The sequence below is a fragment of the Molothrus ater genome, chromosome 29 (genome assembly GCF_012460135.2).
Source record: "Molothrus ater isolate BHLD 08-10-18 breed brown headed cowbird chromosome 29, BPBGC_Mater_1.1, whole genome shotgun sequence".
Taxonomy (NCBI): Eukaryota; Metazoa; Chordata; class Aves; order Passeriformes; family Icteridae; genus Molothrus; species Molothrus ater.
Window position 1 is genome coordinate 2,387,179 of NC_050506.2, and position 19,728 is coordinate 2,406,906.

General features: G+C 55.9%; 1 protein-coding gene across 7 annotated transcripts in view; it reads right to left on the minus strand.

Annotated features, from left to right (window-relative positions):
• Positions 1-1,367: 1,367 nt before the first annotated feature.
• The window catches only part of BCAN (brevican), a 33,808-nt gene continuing 15,447 nt past the window's right edge, over positions 1,368-19,728 (minus strand). For 4 of the 7 annotated variants that reach the window (XM_054517642.1, XM_054517645.1, XM_054517644.1 and 1 more), the window contains exons 7-14: positions 18,298-18,543; positions 16,682-17,305; positions 13,052-13,159; positions 12,302-12,460; positions 9,759-9,841; positions 7,109-7,253; positions 4,471-4,653; positions 1,368-1,877 (exon numbers count right to left, since the gene is read on the minus strand). In XM_054517642.1, coding sequence (XP_054373617.1) covers positions 1,852-1,877; positions 4,471-4,653; positions 7,109-7,253; positions 9,759-9,841; positions 12,302-12,460; positions 13,052-13,159; positions 16,682-17,305; positions 18,298-18,543 — 1,574 coding nt within the window. In that variant the 3' untranslated portion in view covers positions 1,368-1,851. The remainder of the gene's footprint in view (positions 1,878-4,470; positions 4,654-7,108; positions 7,254-9,758; positions 9,842-12,301; positions 12,461-13,051; positions 13,160-16,681; positions 17,306-18,297; positions 18,544-19,728) is intronic. The other 3 variants (XM_036398020.2, XM_036398016.2, XM_036398022.2) reach the window with 3 other exon arrangements.

A 19,728-nucleotide genomic window follows, 5' to 3' on the forward strand; every position in this document is an offset into this window, starting at 1 on the left:
ACATTTTGGGGTGGTTTCTCCCTGTTTCTGTGGCTCCTGGGGTGTCTCTGGGATTTGGGCACATTTTGGGGTGGTTTATTCCTGTTTCTGTGGCTCCTGGGGGTGTCTCTGGGATTTGGGCACATTTTGGGGTGGTTTCTCCCTGTTTTGTTAGTTCCTGGGGGTGTCTCTTTGATTTGGGCACATTTTGGGGTGGTTTCTCCCTGTTTCTGTGGCTCCTGGGGGTGTCTCTGGGATTTGGGGGCACTTTGGGGTGGTTTATTCCTGTTTTTGTGGCTCCTGGGGGTGTCTCTGGGATTTGGGCACATTTTGGGGTGGTTTCTCCCTGTTTCTGAGGCTCCTGGGGGTGTCTCTGGGATTTGGGCACATTTTGGGGTGGTTTAATCCTGTTTCTGTGGCTCCTGGGGGTGTCTCTGGGATTTGGGGGCACTTTGGGGTGGTTTTTCCTTTTTTCTGTGGCTCCTGGAGTGTCTCTGGGATTTGGGCACATTTTGGGGTGGTTTCTCCCTGTTTCTGAGGCTCCTGGGGGTGTCTCTGGGATTTGGGCACATTTTGGGGTGGTTTCTCCCTGTTTTGTTAGTTCCTGGGGGTGTCTCTTTGATTTGGGCACATTTTGGGGTGGTTTCTCCCTGTTTCTGAGGCTCCTGGGGGTGTCTCTGGGATTTGGGGACATTTTGGGGTGGTTTATTCCTGTTTTGTTGGTTCCTGGGGGTGTCTCTGGGATTTGGGCACATTTTGGGGTGGTTTCTCCCTGTTTCTGTGGCTCCTGGGGTGTCTCTGGGATTTGGGCACATTTTGGGGTGGTTTCTCCCTGTTTTGTTGGTTCCTGGGGGTGTCTCTGGGATTTGGGCACATTTTGGGGTGGTTTCTCCCTGTTTTGTTGGTTCCTGGGGTGTCTCTGGGATTTGGGCACATTTTGGGATGGTTTATTCCTGTTTCTGAGGCTCCTGGGGGTGTCTCTGGGAATTGGGGGCACTTTGGGGTGGTTTCTCCCTGTTTCTGTGGCTCCTGGGGTGTCTCTGGGATTTGGGCACATTTTGGGGTGGTTTATTCCTGTTTTGTTAGTTCCTGGGGGTGTCTCTGGGATTTGGGCACATTTTGGGATGGTTTATTCCTGTTTCTGTGGCTCCTGGGGTGTCTCTGGGATTTGGGGACATTTTGGGATGGTTTATTCCTGTTTCTGAGGCTCCTGGGGTGTCTCTTTGATTTGGGCACATTTTGGGGTGGTTTCTCCCTGTTTCTGTGGCTCCTGGGGTGTCTCTGTGCCCAGGCTCCCCCCTGTTGCTGCCCTCCATGCTTTGTGGCTGTGCAGTGCCACCCACCCCGGTGCCAGCCCCCCCAAATAACCAGCTCACGACTCTGTGCCATCTGTTTACTGGTTTTAATACCCACAGAAGCACGGGGAGGGGGTTTGGGCAGCAGGTACCCACTCCAAGGCTGCTGCAGCAGCTTCTGCCTCTCCAGGGAGGTGCAGAATCCCCCCCAGGCCCCTCTGGATGGGCGCTGGGCCGCAGCAGAGCTTGGATGTCCCCAGCAGGATGGGAGGGTGATGCTGGCACGTTCCTGCCATCCCCTGCCCGTGGTGTCCCCTGGGTTTCAGCTCTGCTGTGACTCTGGGGACACAACTCCTGCCGTGCTGCATTTTGGGGGCACCGTCAGCTCCTTTCAAGGGGCTCTTTTAATTTTTTATTTTTTTTTTTTTAGCATTTCTTTGTACAGATATAAAACAAACAAAGTGGGGGCGGACACCCAACAGCGAGGGCTCACCCCACACTCCGAGGTCCCAGTGCCGTCCCCATCCACACCAGTCCGGGCACTGGGGAGGTGCTGGCTGCCAGCCCGGGCACTCCCTCACTTGTTGGGAGGCTGAACCACACCTGAGGGGACACAAGAAGGGCCGGGTGAAGGGAAAGCACCGCGGGGTGTCGGAACTCAGCGCATCCCTCCGGGTGTCCAAGGGCCCCGCCAGGGGGCTCAGAGACCCTGGCACGCAGCCCGGAGCACCTGGGGATTTGATTCTGATCCCTGGAGCGAGTTACCAGCTTTGTATGAGAAGCTGAAAGTCACACAGGTTTGAATGGTGTAATAACAAAATGATCACAGGGTGAAAATGGAGATTTTAGGGTTTTTGGTATGGGGGTTATGGGGACAAGATGGAGGAATCTGGGTGTGTCCAGCCTTTCTTCTTCTTCTTGGTTTCCATTTTCTGCTGTGATGGTGGCACTTTGGGATTGGTTTAGAAGTGCACTGTCTAACATGGGTAATGGGCATTGGGAATTAAGTGTAAATATGTTGTATTTAGAATAGAAGTGCACTGTCTAACATAGGTGATTGGGAATTAAGTGTAAATATGTTATATTTAGAGTAGAAGCTCATTGTCTAACATAGGTGATGGGTATTGGGAATTCAGTGTAAATATGTTATATTTAGAGTAGAAGCTCATTGTCTAACATAGGTGATGGGTATTGGGAATTCAGTGTAAATATGTTATATTTAGAGTAGAAGTGCACTGTCTAACACAGGTGATGGTATTGGGAATTAAGTGTAAATATGTTATATTACGAATAGAAGATCACTGTCTAACATAGGTGATGGGCATTGGGAATTCAGTGTAAATATGTTATATTTAGAATAGATCACTGTCTAACATAGGTGATAGGTATTGGGAATTCAGTGTAAATATGTTATATTTAGAGTAGAAGTGCACTGTCTAACATAGGTGATGGTATTGGGAATTAAGTGTAAATATGTTATATTTAGAATAGATCACTGTCTAACATAGGTGATGGGCATTGGGAATTAAATGTAAATATGTTATATTTAGAATAGATCACTGTCTAACACAGGTGATGGTATTGGGAATTAAGTGTAAATATGTTATATTTAGAATAGATCACTGTCTAACACGGGTGATAGGTATTGGGAATTAAGTGTAAATATGTTATATTTAGAATAGAAGATCACTGTCTAACATAGGTGATGGGCATTGGGAATTAAGTGTAAATATGTTATATTTAGAATAGATCACTGTCTAACATAGGTGATAGGTATTGAGAATTAAGTGTAAATATGTTATATTTAGAGTAGAAGTGCACTGTCTAACACAGGTGATAGGTATTGGGAATTAAGTGTAAATATGTTGTATTTAGAATAGAAGATCACTGTCTAACATAGGTGATGGGTATTGGGAATTAAGTGTAAATATGTTATATTTAGAATAGATCACTGTCTAACACAGGTGATGATATTGGGAATTAAGTGTAAATATGTTATATTTAGAATAGATCACTGTCTAACCTAGGTGATAGGTATTGGGAATTAAGTGTAAATATGTTATATTTAGAATAGATCACTGTCTAACACAGGTGATAGGTATTGGGAATTAAGTGTAAATATGTTGTATTTAGAATAGAAGATCACTGTCTAACATAGGTGATGGGTATTGGGAATTCAGTGTAAATATGTTATATTTACAATAGATCACTGTCTAACACAGGTGATGGTATTGGGAATTCAGTGTAAATATGTTATATTTAGAGTAGAAGTGCACTGTCTAACACGGGTGATAGGTATTGGGAATTAAGTGTAAATATGTTATATTTAGAATAGATCACTGTCTACCACAGGTGATGGTATTGGGAATTCAGTGTAAATATGTTAAATGTAGTTTGCTGTATAAAAGGACAACACAGTGCCTGCGGCTGCCCTGCTGAGCAGACTGTGGGAATGCACAGCATCAGAGGGTTTTGGGAAAGCTGCAAAAGGCAGGCCCCAGAGACAGCAGAACTGTGATTGGAGCTAAAGCAGCAGCCATGAGATTGGTCAGCAGGAAAATTATTTAAACTGTAGAAAAACAAAGACAAATAGAACAATGATCTGTGTATTAATGCTTGTCTGAACAGCTCTCTAAGCTGCAGAAAGTTTATCTAGCGAGATATTAGGAAGGTTAAAGCTTAATAATGGAGCTCTGTGTGTTGTGTTTTAAGGCTTTGAAGCAGGTATTGTATTTGAAATAAACAAGCATTGTTTTAACCAAAGGTATTTATGCTTATGGTGATTGGATAGAACTGCTGTCAATGTGCTTTTGCTTTGTGTGATTGGTCAAAAAACTCTTAAAGTGAGTTGCAACATTAAGTTTTTTGGCCTGCTGCCTGGATTGTGGCTGATGGCATCTTCCCATTGTCATAACCATGGAATGAGACCGATGCTGGAAAATCAAACAGCTCAAGGCCCGTTTCCACAGCAGCCCTGTCTCATTGGCATCTGTAAATAACTGCCCTTGCCGGCGTAACAGACCCCAGCTGGGCAGAAAAAAACCAACTTTATCGATAAGAATTAATAAACAACCTCAAGACCGAAAAGCGAGGAGTCCAGACTCGTTCTTCAGTTCCTCTCCTGCGCATCTCAGGGCAGCAATCACCAACAGCAACCCGCGATCGGGGGTGCTCAGAGGGGGGGTCCAGCACTCACCAGGCCGGCAGGACAGCTGGGGGGGCTCCCAGGTGCCATCCTCGCGGCAGCGGATGATGGGCGAGCGCCGCGGGGCGAGCCCGGGCCGGCAGCGGTAGCGGGCGGTGGAGCCGATCTCGTAGCGCTGCTTGGCTCTGCCGAAGGCTCGGGCGTTGGTGAGGGCGGGGGGGGGCCCGCACTGCACTGCAAGGAGGGGAGGGGTCGTTGTAATAAAGCCCCCCCAGCCTGGAGCACAAACGGGGGTAAAGCCCCCCCAGCTTGGAACCCAAACGAGGGTAAAGCCCCCCCAGCTTGGAGCACAAACGGGGATAAAGCCCCCCCAGCCCGAAGTACAAACGAGGGTAAAGCCCCCCCAGCCCAGAACCCAAACGGGGATAAAGCCCCCCCCAGCCCGAAGCACAAACGGGGATAAAGCCCCCCCCAGCTTGGAGCACAAACGGAGGTAAAGCCCCCCCAGCTTGGAGCACAAACGGAGGTAAAGCCCCCCGAGCTTGGAGCACAAACGGGGGTAAAGCCCCCCGAGCTTGGAGCAAAAACGGGGATAAAGCCCCCCCAGCCCGGAGCACAAAGGAGGGTAAAGCCCCCCGAGCTTGGAGCACAAACGGGGGTAAAGCCCCCCCAGCTTGGAACCGAAACGGGGGTAAAGCCCCCCCAGCTTGGAACCGAAACGGGGGTAAAGCCCGCCCAGCTCGGAGCACAAACGGGGATAAAGCCCCCCCAGCTTGGAACCCAAACGGGGGTAAAGCCCCCCCAGCTTGGAGCACAAATGGGGATAAAGCCCCCCCAGCCCAGAACCCAAACGGGGGTAAAGCCCCCCAGCCCGAAGCACAAACGGGGGTAAAGCCCCCCCAGCTCGGAGCACAAACTGGGGTAAAGCCCCCCCAGCTCGGAGCACAAACGGGGGTAAAGCCCCCCCCAGCTTGGAGCAAAAACGGGGGTAAAGCCCCCCCAGCCTGGAGCACAAACGGGGGTAAAGCCCCCCCCAGCTTGGAGCACAAACGGGGGTAAAGCCCCCCCAGCTTGGAGCACAAACGGAGGTAAAGCCCCCCCAGCCCGGAGCCCCAACAAGGACATTGCAGTAAAGCCTCCCCAGCCTGGAAAGCCCAAACAGAATCACAGAATCACAGAATTTCTAGGTTGGAAGAGACCTTCAAGATCATCGAGTCCAAGCCATGTTCTAACACCTCAAACTAGATCATGGCACCAAGTGCCACATCCATGTCTTTTTTTAAACACATCGAGGGATGGTGACTCCGCCACCTCCCTGGGGAGATGATTCCAGTATTTGACCACTCTTTCCGTGAAAAACTTCCTCCTTAATTCTAGCCTGTATCTCCCTTGGCACGGCTTGAGGCTGTGTCCTCTTGTTCTGTCTGTTGCTGCCCCGAGAAAGAGACCGACCCCCAGGTAAACAGGGGTAAAGCCCCCCCAGCTTGGAACCCAAATGGGGGTAAAGCCCCCCCAGCCTGGAGCCCAACAGGGGTAAAGCCTCCCCAGCTTGGAACCCAAATGGGGGTAAAGCCCCCCAGCTTGGAACCCAAATGGGGGTAAAGCCCCCCCAGCCCAGAGCCCAAATGGGGACATTGCAGTAAAGCCCCCCCCAGCCCAGAAAGTCCAACAAGGGGTAAACCCCCCCCTCCAGCCTGGAGCACAAACGGGGATAAAGCCCCCCCAGCCAAGAAAGCCCAAACAGGGGCATTGTAATAAAGCCCCCCCATCCCAGAACCCAAAAAGGGGGAATTGCAGTAAAGTCCCCCCCCAGCCTGGAAACCCAAACAGGGGCATTGCATTTCCCAGCCCAGAAAGCCCAAACAGGGCTAAAAGCCCCCCCAGCCCCGAGCCCAAAAGGGGGTAAAGCCCCCCAAGCTCCAAAATCCCAAACAGGGGCATTGCAGTAAAGCTCCTCAAGCCCAGAACCCAAATGGGGACATTGCAGTAAAGCCCCCCCCAGCCCCAAAAGCCCAAATGGGGCCATTGCAGGAAAGCCCCCCCCAGCTCAGAGCGAGCCCCAGAAAGCCCAAACAGGTCCCAGGCCCTCATTTCCCCCCTGTGGAGGCGGTGGTGAAGCCCCTCCTCAGGATGGGGTGTGAGGCAGAGTGGAAATTTTCCAGAAATCCGTTTTGATTTAGGTAAAATGAACATCTTTGAGTTCGGTCCGCAGCTTGCAAACGTTGCTTAGTCTGACTGCCTGTTCTCCTAAAAATCTATGCTCTAAGGAATTTCTTCAGCTGAAGGACAGAGATTAAAGGGGAGGGCAGACAGACAGAGAGACAGAAACTGCTGGGAGAGCAGATCAACCTGACCCAGGAGTTCTTTCTGATAAAGAAGAATTAGCGGCAAATGTCACGCAAAATCAGTGGAATGAATACATATGAACCTATTGTGAAATTGAGGAACAATGAAATTATGGCCAATCGTGAAATTGCACATATATGGATTTGAGAGGGAGCTTAAAAAGGATCTGGAGCCCCCAGAGGCACTCATGTCATTTTAGGAGGAACCACCCCCACGCGCGTCCAGCGCTGCAATGAACATCCAACTTTCACAAATTTACAACTTTACAACTTTACAACTTTGCAATTTCACAAAAATTGTGCCGTTTGTTTGCTCCCACAAGCCACGGTTGAGCCCAGCTTACCCAGCCCCATCTTGCAGGTGTAGGACAGGTGGTAGTTGCAGGGCACGTCGCTCCATTGCCCACCATCGTGCCACACGATGACCACGCAGTTCTCCCCGGAGAGGAAGTAGCTGTCGGGCTGCCCAGGGTGCCAGTTCTCGTAGAGCTGCGGGCACAGGGGGCACAGGGGGTGCAGGGGGCATCCAGCACTGGCAGCATCCTGGCAGTGCCACCCCCATGGGGAAGGAGGTGCCACCTCCGTGGCAAACCCCAGGTGTGGCTCCCTGGGGTTGTTCTGGTGTTGGATGGAAATGGAAATAGGATGGGGGTGGAGAGGGTTACTGGGGTTAAGAGAATTGTGAAAAATGCATTTTATGATTGGCTTTTCGCGGGTATTTTATGGTTGGCTTTTCACAGATATTAAAATGAATATTAGATGTGTTGTGTTAGAAAGTGATGCTGTATTCATTCTCTTAAGTACTGTGTTAAATAGAGTTTTAGGTTATAACAAAATGTTAAAATAGAAGCGATGCTGTGTAGGATACTTTTTTTAAAGGAAGGGCTAGCAGCGAGATAGCAGCCACAGGACACCTCAGTCTTTCAGAGAAAGAGAATTTATTGCTCCATTATCAGGAGAAACGAACTTCTTCCCACCTTGAAGGTGCTCTTAGGATTCAGAGGAAGAAGTTGATGATGACCAGACAGAATCCTGTGTTTGAATGGAATTTATGCCTCATGTATGAGGTGTATGAATATGCAACAGGCTGCTGTTTTTAAGGGTTAATCCTTTGTTAATGTGGGTCCTTTTTCAGGCTGGTGCTGCCCAGAAAAAGGCACCCAGACACCTGTAACTCTTTGTATTTATTGTCTCATATTGTCCTAATTCAAATTGTCCAAATTATTATTACTCTAATTGTATTACTATTTTTATAACCATTTTATTACTATTAAACATTTAAAATTTTAAAAACAAGTGATTGGCGTTTTTCACAGTGTGAATGTGTTTAGGACTGGTGAGAGGTCCATGACTTTCACCTGGACTTGCACCAAGATGAGTGGCTCCTAAGACTGTGGGAATGCACAAAATCAGAGGGTTTTGGGAAAGCTGCAAAAGGCAGGCCCCAGATACAGTAGAACTGATTAAAGCTAAGCAGCAACCATGAGATAGGTCAGCAAAAAAATTATTTAAACTGCAGAAAAACAAAGACAAATAGAACAATGATCTGTGTATTAACGCTTGTCTAAAATAACTCCCTAAGCTACAAAAAAGTTTATCTAGCAAGATATTAGGAAGGTTAAAGCTTAATAATGGAAATGTGTGCATTGTGTTTTAAGGCTTACAAGCAGGTATTGTATTTGAAATAAGCAAACATTGTTTTAACCAAAGGTACGTGTGCTTATAGTGATTGGATAGAACTGCTGTCAATGTGCTTTTGCTTTGTGTAATTAGTTAAAAAACTTATAAAAAAGAACTTATAAAGTTCAAAACTTATAAAGTGGGCTGTAACATTGAGTTCTTAGTCTGCTGCCTGGGATGTGAGCTGCTGGCACCTTCCCATTGTCATAACCATGGAATGAGGCTGATGCTGGAAAATCAAACAGCTCAAGGCCCGTTCCACAGCAGCCCCGTCCCGTTTGTGATTTGTACACAGCCCCCTGCCAGCATCATAAAACCATTGGGTTACTGTTATCCTTTGAAAGTAAGGAGGCTGAGGTTTTATACCCAGATACCAGAGTTAGCAGCTCTCACTGCTTTTACCTCAGCAGGTAAGAAGGGTTTAACTTCTATTTTTAGAGTCACGGTCTCATGTTTTGGTTGAAACTATACTTGCATAGGGGGATAGTGGAGATCAGTTCAGGTTTGAGGATTAGGAGCATTATGGGGATTTTATGTGGGGCTATGAGAAAATGTTCTCGTGTGGAGGAGTTTTGGACTGATGTGATGTGGGCTGGGAGAGTGCCTGGTTGTGATGGTGCTCGCAGGGGTCCAGGGATGAGGAAGAGATGAGGATCTGCCTCCATGCTTCAGAAGGCTTGATTTATTATTTTATGATATATATTGCATTAAAACTATACTAAAAGAATAGAAGAAAGGATTTCTTCAAAAGGCTGGCTAAGAATAGAAAAAGAATGATAACAAAGGCTTTGTCTCAGACTCTCTGTCTGAGCCAGCTGGGCTGTGATTGGCCATTAATTAGAAACAACTAACATGGACTAATCAAAGATCCACCTGTTGCATTCCACAGCAGCAGATAATCAATGTTTACATGTTGTTCCTGAGGCCTCTCAGCTTCTCAGGAGGAACAATCCTAAGGAAAGGATTTTCCATAAAAGATGTCTGCGACACCTCGTTGTGTCATTATGAGCACCATAGGGTGTGTGAGGCAATAAGGTGGATTGCAGCTCCTGTTAGGACAATTGTGAAGGTGGATCAGTTGAAAAATGTGATTACAAGAGTTAGTTCTGCTGTGAGGTTTGTTCTTGGAGGGAGGGCCGTGTTTGTTAGCTTAGCTAGGGGTCATCAGGCGGCTGGGGATGATGCTCAGCCAGGTGAGGCAGGCAGCTCCTGTTTGGGAGCCCCAAATCCCGGCCTGGGGGGGAGCATGAGGAGGTGCCAGGCTGGTGGTGCCCCCCCTGTGAGGGCACACAGGGCTTGGCAGCCCCCACTTACCAAGGGGCTCCCGTCAGACCACTGGAAATCGCCCTCGATGGTGCGGTCGTTGAGGCCGATCCACTGGTACTCCCTGTACTGGTCTGGGGGACACGGGGCGTGGTGGGGACAGGGACCGGGACAGGGCCACAGCCCTGGTGTCAGGAGGGGGCTGAAGGGCTGCTGAGGGACACGGGGCGTGGTGGGGACAGGGACAGGGACAGGGCCACAGTCCTGGGTGTCAGGAGGGGGCTGAAGGGCTGCTGAGGGACACGGGGTGTGGTGGGGACAGGGACAGGGACACAGCCCTGGGTGCCAGGAGGGGGCTGAAGGGCTGCTGAGGGACACGGGGCGTGGTGGGGACAGGGACAGGGACACAGCCCTGGGTGCCACCTGTCAGGAGGGGGCTGAAGGGCTGCTGAGGGACACGGGGCGTGGTGGGGACAGGGACAGGGACACAGCCCTGGGTTCCAGGAGGGGGCTGAAGGGCTGCGCTCAGGGGGATTGGGGACCTGGCAGTGTCCCTCGCTCTGCAGCAGGAAGGTGCTGGGAGGTTTGGGGACACCCGAAAGGGACATCGGGGATCCCCTTTGCCCCTCAACCCCGGAGAGGCGGGACAGGGCCGGCCGGGAGAGGGCGGCAGAGCCCGGCACCCGCCTGTCCCGCCTGTCCCCTCCTGTCCACGCCTGTCCCTGCAGGTCCCCACCTTGCCCCACCGGTCCCTACCTTGCCTTACCAGTTTCCACCCGTCCCTGCAGGTCCCCGCTTGTCCCCGCCTGTCCCTGCAGGTCCCTACCTGGCTATGCCAGTTCCCACCTGTCCCTTTCTGTCCCCACCTTGCCTTGCCAGTCCCTGCCTGGCCCTGCCGGTTCTCACCTGTCCCCACCTCTCCCTGCAGGTCCTTACCTGGCTATGCCAGTCCCCACCTGTCCCTCCCCGTCCCCACCTGTCCCTCCTGGTCCCCACCTTGCCCTGCAGGTCCCTACCTGGCTATACCAGTCCCCACCTGGCCCTGCCTGGCCCTGCCAGTTCTCACCTGGCCCTGCAGGTCCCCACCTGTTCCCCCTGGTCCCCACGTGTCCCTTCACGTCCCTACCTGTCCCTGTAGGTCCCCACCTCTCCTTACAGGTCCCTACCTTGCCCTTCAGGTCCCCTCCTGTCCCTGCCTGTCCCTGCAGGTCCCTACCTGGCTCTGCCACTTCCCACCTGGCCCTGCCTGGCGCTGCCAGTCCCCACCTGTCCCCCCTGGTCCTCACCTGTCCCTGCAGGTCCCCACCTGTCCCTGTGAGTCCCCATCTTGCTCTGCCAGTCCCCACCTGTCTGCACCAGTCCCCACCTGGCTCTACCAGTCCCTTTCCAGGTCCAACCAGGCCCTGCCTGTCCCTTTGTGTCCCTGTGAGGTCTCTCCTGCCCCTTCCCCCTCCACCCTCAGCTCCTGCAGGCTCTTTGCTCTCTGTCCCGTTCCCACAGCGCCTCTCCCCTGCTCTGCCTTCCCCCATCCCTCCAAGGCTGATTTCAGGCAGGTCATGGCTGTGCCTTCAACTTTACACCCAATTTTCAAATTTACCCACCCCTCTGCTGCTCTGCCCACCCATCACTGGACTGTGGGATTTTGTTGGAAAAGGGACGAGATCATCGAGTCCAGCCACATCCCACAGCCAGGGGCACCTCTGTCCCCAAGTGCCACATCCACAGCTCTCCTAAATCCCTTCAGCCATGGGCGCTCCCCTGGGCAGCGTCTCCATGGAGGGATTTTCCCAATATCCAGCCTAACCCTCCCCTGGTGCAACTTCTCCTGCTCCTGTTCCTTTTTCCCTGCGAGCAGAGCCCGACCCCAAGTGACTCCACCCTGTAAAAAGGGAGAAGGGGCCCCCTGAGCCTCCTTTTCTCCAGGCTGAGCCCCCCTAAGCTCTCTCAGGTGCTCCAGAGCCCCTTCCTCAGCTCTGTTCCCTTCCCTGGACACTCTCCAGAGCCTGACCCCAAGCCCCCACCCTCCTTTCAGGGAGCTGTAAAAGGGGAGAAGGTCCCCCCTGAGCCCCCCTCACCTCCCTCAGGAGCCCCAGAGCCCCTTCCCCACTCTGTTCCCTTCTCTGGGCACATTCCAGAGCCCAGCCCCCAGGTGACTCCACCTTGTAAAAAGGGAGAAGGTCCCCCCTGAGCCTCCTTTTCTCCAGGCTGAGCCCCTCCCCATCCCTCAGGTGCTCCAGAGCCCCTTCCCCACTCTGTCCCCATCCCTGGACACTCTCCAGAACCCGACCCCCAGGTGACTCCACCCTGTAAGAAGGGGGAAGGTGCCCCCCGAGCCTCCTCTCCCTCACCCTGAGCTCTCTCAGGTGCTCCAGAGCCCCTTCCCCACTCTGCTCCCATCCCTGCACACACTCCAAGGGCTGAACCTGTCTGCTCCCACATCTCTGCCTGTACCATCCATGTTCTGGCCTCTCTGTCTGTCTGTCCGTCTGTGTGTCCATCCAGCCCTGCAGGGCTGGGCTCCACCTCCTGTCAATCCCCAACCCAGCCCTGCAGGGCTCAGCAGCCGGGAGGGAGGGGACAGCAGTGTCACCTACCATTGATGAAGTCCTGCTCCTCGGGGGTCAGGATGGTGGCCAGGTGCCCCCCGTGGTGCCTGCACTGGCTCTCTGCGTCCTCCCAGCTCCTCCGGGTGGAGAAGTGACGGTAGCAGGAGCCCTGGAAGCTGTCCCAGCCTGGGCTGCAGCTCCTCAGGGCTGAGGCAGCCAGGGGAGAGAGGAGAGGGTGAGCACGGAGCCCACCTCAGCCCAAACTCCTCATGGCCCCTCGGTTGTGCCCCCTGGGCTGCAGCAGGAGCTGGGCAGCGTGGCCAGGGTGGCACCAGGGCACTCACATGGCCAGGGTGGCACCAGGGCACTCACATGGCCAGGGTGGCACTCACAAGGCCGGGGTGGCACCAGGGCACTCACATGGCCATGGTGGCACCCAGGGCACTCACATGGCCAGGGTGGCACCCAGGGCACTCACAAGGCCAGGGTGGCACCAGGGCACTCACAAGGCCAGGGTGGCACTCTCAAGGCCAGGGTGGCACAGGGCACTCTCAAGGCCAGGGTGGCACTCTCAAGGCCAGGGTGGCACAGGGCACTCTCAAGGCCAGGGTGGCACAGGGCACTCTCAAGGCCAGGGTGGCACCAGGGCACTCACATGGCCAGGGTGGCACTCTCAAGGCCAGGGTGGCACCAGGGCACTCACAAGGCCAGGGTGGCACTCACAAGGCCAGGGTGGCACTCTCAAGGCCCGGGTGGCACAGGGCACTCACAAGGCCAGGGTGGCACCAGGGCACTCACGTCTCTCACAGCTGCTGCCCCCGTAGCCGGGCAGGCACAGGCAGGTGAGTTGGGCGCCGTCCTCCACGCAGGTGCCTCCGTTCAGGCAGGGGTTGGGGACACAGCCACCTGCAAGGGACAGCAGCCGTGCTCACCACAGGGCCCGGGCACCTCCTCGGTGCCCAGCGCTGCCCAGCACTGCCACGGCCTCCTGGGCATCTCAGCTCAGAGAGTTTCTCCCAGGCTGAGCCTGGGAACCGGAGAGGAAAGGACTCAAACAATTCTTATCTCTCTCTTTCTGTCAGCATTGTTTGTAGTTGTGGTTCTCCACCGTGTGTTATTCATGGTCACCAGTAGTGTGAGATGTTTCTAATTCCAGACTAATTAAATATTTCTCATTTTGGGTTCACCAATAATGTGAGATGTTTCTACTTTGAATCAGTCAGATATTTCTGATTTTGAGTTCACCAATAGTGTGAGATGTTTCTAATTTGAACCAATTAGATTTTTCTGATTTTGAGCTCACCAATAGTGTGAGATGTTTCTAATTTCAGACCAATTAGATGCTCCTAATTTTGAGCTCACCAATAATGTGAGATGTTTCTACTTTGAGACCAATCACCTTAGCAGGTCCCATTACAAAAGTTCCTCTGCTCTCATTAAACAGAGCCTTCTGATCCCCCTGAAAACTGGAGTTTTTCCTTCCATCCCTGACTCACCAACCCAACATCCTCACCCCTGCAGTGTCCCACAGCCAGCAGCTCTGAGCTGGCTCTGGGGCCGCCAGCTCTGGGCCAGGTGAGGCTCTCAGGTGCACCAGGAGGTGGCTGGGGCAGTCCCACACCGCCCTTCCAGCCCTGGGTGTGCCCAGCTCAGCATCCCTGGCCCAGAGCTGGCCAGACCTGGGGTTTTGGCCTCTCCTGGAGCACAGAGGTGAGAGCTGGATGCTCTTATCTCCCCTTCATTAAGAGCTGGATGCTCTTATCTCCCCTTCATTGGGGTCATTGCCATGCCAGCCCCTGGCCCACTCCCTCTGCCCAGGCCCAGCTTGTCACAGGCATCTTTTATGGGAAATCCTTTCCTTAGGATTGTTCCTCCTGAGAAGCTGAGAGGCCTCAGGAACAAAATGCAAACAATGGTTATCTGCTGCTGTGGAATGCAACAGGTGGATCTGGGATTGGGCTCATGTGGTTGTTTCTAATCAATGGCCAATCACAGCCCAGCTGGCTCAGACAGAGAGTCCCAGCCAGAGTCCCAGCCACAAGCCTTTGTTATTCATTCTTTCATTATTTCTTTTTCTATTCTTAGCCAGCCTTCTGATGAAATCCTTTCTTCTATCCTTTTAGTATAGATTTAATATAATATATACCATAAAATAATAAATCAGCCTTGTGAAACATGGAGTGAGATCCTCCTCTCTCCCCTCATCCCTGGACCCCTGTGAGCACCATCACACCAGCTCCTGCTTTTCCCTGGGGTGATGCAGTGTTTTGGGAGGGCAGCACAGGCCATGAAGCCTTTGGCACATCCCAGCCATGTGTCCTTGGCCTGGCAGCAAGGTGCCAGCAGGCCTGTCCCTCTGGTGTCACCTGCAGCCTGGCCAAGGCTGATAACCCAGCCAGCACCGCCCCAGGAGCTCCTTGTGGTCATTAATGAGCCCAGAGCACAGCGTGTGCTCCCAGCTCAGAGTGATGCAGAGCTGCTGCCAGCACCAGCCCAGGCCCTGCTCCAAGTCCTTGACCCACTCCAGCCCAGTCGTGCCCTGTTCTATGGTCCTGGGCTCGGTGGAGATGTGCCAAGGACAATGGTGCCACCCTCACCCTCCCCACGAGGTGCTGGGGGGTCTGCAGCTCATCCATCCCCAGCAGGGCGAGGCATGGGACAGGACGGGTGACCCAGGGCCCCCAAATGCCCCACGGCTGGCTCCTCCCGGGCATCTCTCCTTGCCAAGGCAAAGGCAGCCATGCCACGGGGTCTGGCCACCCTCCACAGAGCCTCCTTGGTGCCCTGGGGCTGGGCTGGGCACTGCCCTCCCTGTCTGCCTCTCACAAGTGCTCATCCACGCAGGAGGAGAGTGGGAACTCTGAGTTTTAGCAGGGAAATCACAGAGCTGGAGGTTGCCAGGCTGTGGATGCAAATGGAATTCCTAATTCAGGGGATTTCTTAAGCCCTGTGTGTGCTCCTGTTATGCCCTGGGGTGTGCCCTGGGCACATGGTGCCCTCTGCTGCAGATTCCCTTGCAGGGAGCGGGATGGGGCACAGGATTGGCACTGGCATGGGCATCAGAGCTGGGGTCACCCCCCAGGGGGGCAGAGTGGGGCTGGTTGGTGACACCCACCCACCCACAGCAGCTCGTGGGCCCTCTGCTCACCCATCTCAGCCCCTGGCATGGGGCTGGGGGCTGTGCTCCATAGGGCTCTGCAGTGATTTTAGGGTGCCACTGAGAGCTGCACGAGGCAGGGTGGTCCTGGTGGGGCTCTGTGTCCCCCCTGTGTCCCCCTGCTCTTGCCATGCAGTGTCCAGCCCTAAATCCCCTCCCAGGGCAGTGCAGGGTCAGTCCTGAGGGGACATGGAGGGGGAAAAGCAGCCCCAGTGCTCCAGGGCAGTGCAGGGTCAGTCCTGAGGGACATGGAGAGGGGAAAAGCAGCCCCAGTGCTCCAGGGCAGTGCAGGGTCAGTCCTGGGGGACGTGGAGAGGGGAAAAGCAGCCCCAGTGCTCCAGGGCAGTGCAGGGTCAGTCCTGAGGGGACATGGAGGGTGCAAAGCAGCCCCAGTGCTCCAGGGCAGTGCAGGGTCAGTGTTGGGGGACATGGAGGGGGAAAAGCAGCCCCAGTGCTCCAGGGCAGTGCAGGGTCAGTGTTGGGGGACATGGAGGGGGAAAAGCAGCCCCAGTCCTCCCAGGGCAGTGCAGGGTCAGTGTTGGGGGACATGGAGAGGGGAAAAGCAGCCCCAGTGCTCCAGGGCAGTGCAGGGTCAGTGTTGGGGGCACATGGAGGGGGAAAAGCAGCCCCAGCCCTCCCAGATTCCCCCTCCAAGGGGTCCCTTCCACCCCATTCCCGGGCAGGGCAGGGCCGGGGGCGGGGATTAGTTCGTCAGTGGGGGAGGCGCAAGGACGAGCTCGCCGAGATGCTTGTTCTACAAAGCTTTTAATTAATTCCCTTTATTAGTACCACGGTTAGTCAGAGCAGGGACTGGGGCCGCCTTTCGCTTATCGGGGCTTTTTCATGGAAACAGTCATTAAAACACTTCACAGAAGTAGAAGAGATTTAAGTGCATGCAGAGATCAGACCAATTTGTTTGACAAATATGCGCTTCTCCAGACCTGTAACCTTCCCTTACCCAGCTGAGAGAGAGAGAGAGACAGAGAGAGGGAGAGAGAGAAAGAGAGGAGACACGGACAGACAGACAGACGGACAGACAGAGGGCAGCACAGCGTGAAGGAAAGGTGTCGGCTATCTCTAGTGCCACAGAGCGGCCAGCACGGCTGCCCCGAGGGCAAGGCTGGCACGGCAGGGACCCCGGGCCGAGCAGGCGCCCGCCCCGACGCTGGCCCGCTCGGTGGGCAGGGGCACAGCCGAGCTGGGGGTCCCTGGCACCACCACCCCAGAGGTGCCAGGACGGGGAGAGCTGAGGCCATCCCTGCGGGTCCCACCTGCTTCTCCCGGAACGGTGGCAAGGAAACCGTCCACGGTGCCAACGGAGGGATGCTCTTCCTCCTCCTCCTCCTCCTCCTCGGAAGGTGCGGCAGGCATCCCTCGCTGCGTGCCCGGGGCCGCTGCGGTGCTGCTGCGGGGCAGCCACGGGGTCGCTGCGGGCGAGGGCAGCCACACGGCCCCCGAGTGCTCCTCTCCGTCCTCGTGCGGGGGCGCGGGGGGCAGCGGGGACACCCCGGGGCTCTCCCCGACATCTCCGGAGAGCTCGGCGTCCTCAGCCCCAGAAAAGGGGGTGCTGGTCCCGCCGGACTTGTGCCCGCGGCGGGAGCTTCCAGCGCCTTCTCGGCTCTCTGTCGAGGCGGCAGAAGCGGCACCGGTTGGCGATGGCGCTCGGTGCCCGGGTGGCCCGGGGCTGGCAGGGCCGCCCGGCCGCCCCAAGGCGTCCCGTGGAGGCTCCGGGAGCTCTGTGGGCGGACGAGGAAAGCCCTCGGGAGGCTCCGTGTCACCTGCTGGGGCACCGGTGGGTCCCTCCGGCTCCGTGGGCTGGCCGCGGTGCCGCCCTCCGGCCGGGCTCTCCGCCAATGCGCTGCCAGCTCTGCCCGGGGCTGCTCCGTGCGGCTCCTCTGCAAAGGGCAAGGCGGAAAGGCAGTGAGGGCCGGGAGCCAGGCAGGGCACTGCGGGCACTGCCAGGCTGCCCATCCTGCGGGCACTGCGGGCACTGCGGGCACTGCCCATCCTGCGGGCACTGCGGGCACTGCCAGGCTGCCCACCCTGCGGGCACTGCGGGCACTGCCAGCTATGCCCACCCTGCGGGCACTGCCCATCCTGCGGGCACTGCCCACTCTAAGGGCACTGCCAGGCTGCCCACCCTGCGGGCACTGCCCGCCAGAGCACAGGGCTGCGGGCACTGCCCACCCTGTGGGCACTGCAAGTTCTGCCCACCCTGCGGGCACTGCCAGCTCTGCCCACCCTGCCGGCACTGCCGGCTCTGCTCACTGTGCGGGCACTGCCGGCTCTGCCCACCCTGCGGGCACTGCCCACCCTGCGGGCACTGCCAGATCTGCCCATCCTGCCAGCACTGTCCACCCTGCGGGCACTGCCAGATCTGCCCATCCTGCCAGCACTGTCCGTCCTGCGGGCACTGCCCACCTGCTCGCACAAAGCCGTGCGGGGAGATGGGAGTGGCCCCGAGCCCGTGTGACGCTGTCCCCTCCGCAGGGCGCGGCTGCCCGAGCTCAGCCCCTCACCGCTGCCCCTCGCCTCGTGTCCCTCCAGCTGCCAGCTCCCTCCTGCAGCTCCCGGTGCTGCCAAAACCCGCTCCAGCACTGGCCCTGCATGCTGGGACACGCAGCTGTCCCTTTGTCCCTGCCCTACACCAACACTCCGGTGCCCCGGCGCTGGGGGAAGGCCGGGGACAGCTGGGGTGACCTGGGCACCCTCAGGTGCCTCCGTTCTGTGGCTGCTCTCTGTGCCCCAGCCCTGGCCCCACCGAGCAGCAAGGGACAGTCCCCACTGTCCCCCATGCTCCTGGGCAGGGATGAGCTCCCCAGCTGAAACGGGACCTGCCTCGGGGCTGGCCAGGGCTGTGGGGAAGGGGAGGCAGGGATGGGGTGACCTGAGGACACAGAGGTAGCTAGTGGCCCCAGGGTGTCTTCAGGGGTCTGGCTTGGCTTGCCCAGGTCAGGGTCCTCAAAGAGGGGGACGGCGTAAATGGCCCCTCGCGACTCGAGCTCCACGGGCGCTCGGGGCAGCTGCAGCTCCTCCAGCTTTTCTGCCACTGTGACAATCTCCTGGAGGAGATTCTCCTCGGGCTCTTGGCCTTGGTATTTTCCTGCAGCCTCAGGGAAAGAGTTTGTCCCTTCTGTGGGCAGAAAGAAAGTGGGATATTACTGCCCTGTCCTGGCTCCGCAGCGCTCAGAGATGAGCTCACCCCATAGCAGGCCTGGAGCCTTGTCACCCCAGGAGGGAGCCAGCTCTCCTCAGCCTCCCCTTCCCCTCCTAGATGGGGTCAGCAGGGGGAGGATCAGGCCCTCCCAGGCAGTGCCAGCAGCCCCAGCAGGAGCCGTGGGGCTCAGCAGCACGTGGTGGGGCCAGATCCTGAACCCTGCACTGCCCTCCCTGTGGGGATCCTCCTCTACGCCCCCCTCCCCACCCCGGGGAGAGCAGACATGCATGGGGGGTTAGTGGGTTACAGGGCTTGTGGAGTCATGGCACGGGTCAATCCTGCCTAACCCAAGCTTTCCCTGCTGAGAGTTGGGGAAACTGAGGCCCAGAGATGCTCAGCATCCCCACACTGTGAGCCCCCACGGCCCTGAGCAGACACACAGAGATGTGGGGTCAGGCAGGAGGAGTGGAGGGACAGCTCTGCCTCCTTCTGTGCCCGTTATCCCTGCCAGCCTCTGTCCTGCCTCACTGCTCACCTTGCTGCTCCCCACAGGTCTCCTTGCATCACCCCAAACCAGCCTGGCAGGCTGCGCCCCACAGCCCCAGGGCCCCAGGAGTGATCCCCAGGCCTGCAGCCCTGGGGGATGAACCCTCGTGAAGCTGTGCCCACAGAGCCCATGCAGAGCGATGGTGCCATGCAGGACACCCCTGGTCTGTCACAGTGAACTGGCACCAAGCACTGAGGACATGCAGGGCCTCCCTCCTCTGCCACAGCCTCTCAGCATGCACTGAGAGAGCATCCCTGCTGTACTGACAAGAGTCAGCATGCACTGCTGGGACCCTGCAGAGCATCCCTGCTGTACTGAGAGGGGTCAGCATGCACTGCTGGGACCCTCAGAGCATCCCTGCCCTATGGAGAGAGGTCAGCATGCACTGCTGGGACCCCCAGAGCATCCCTGCTGTACTGAGAGGGGTCAGCATGCACTGCTGGGACCCTGCAGAACATCCCTGCTGTACTGAGAGGGGTCAGCATGCACTGCTGGGACCCTCAGAGCATCCCTGCCCTATGGAGAGAGGTCAGCATGCACTGCTGGGACCCTGCAGAACATCCCTGTCCTACTGAGAGCTGTCAGCACACAGAGTCAGGACTGTGCAGAGGATC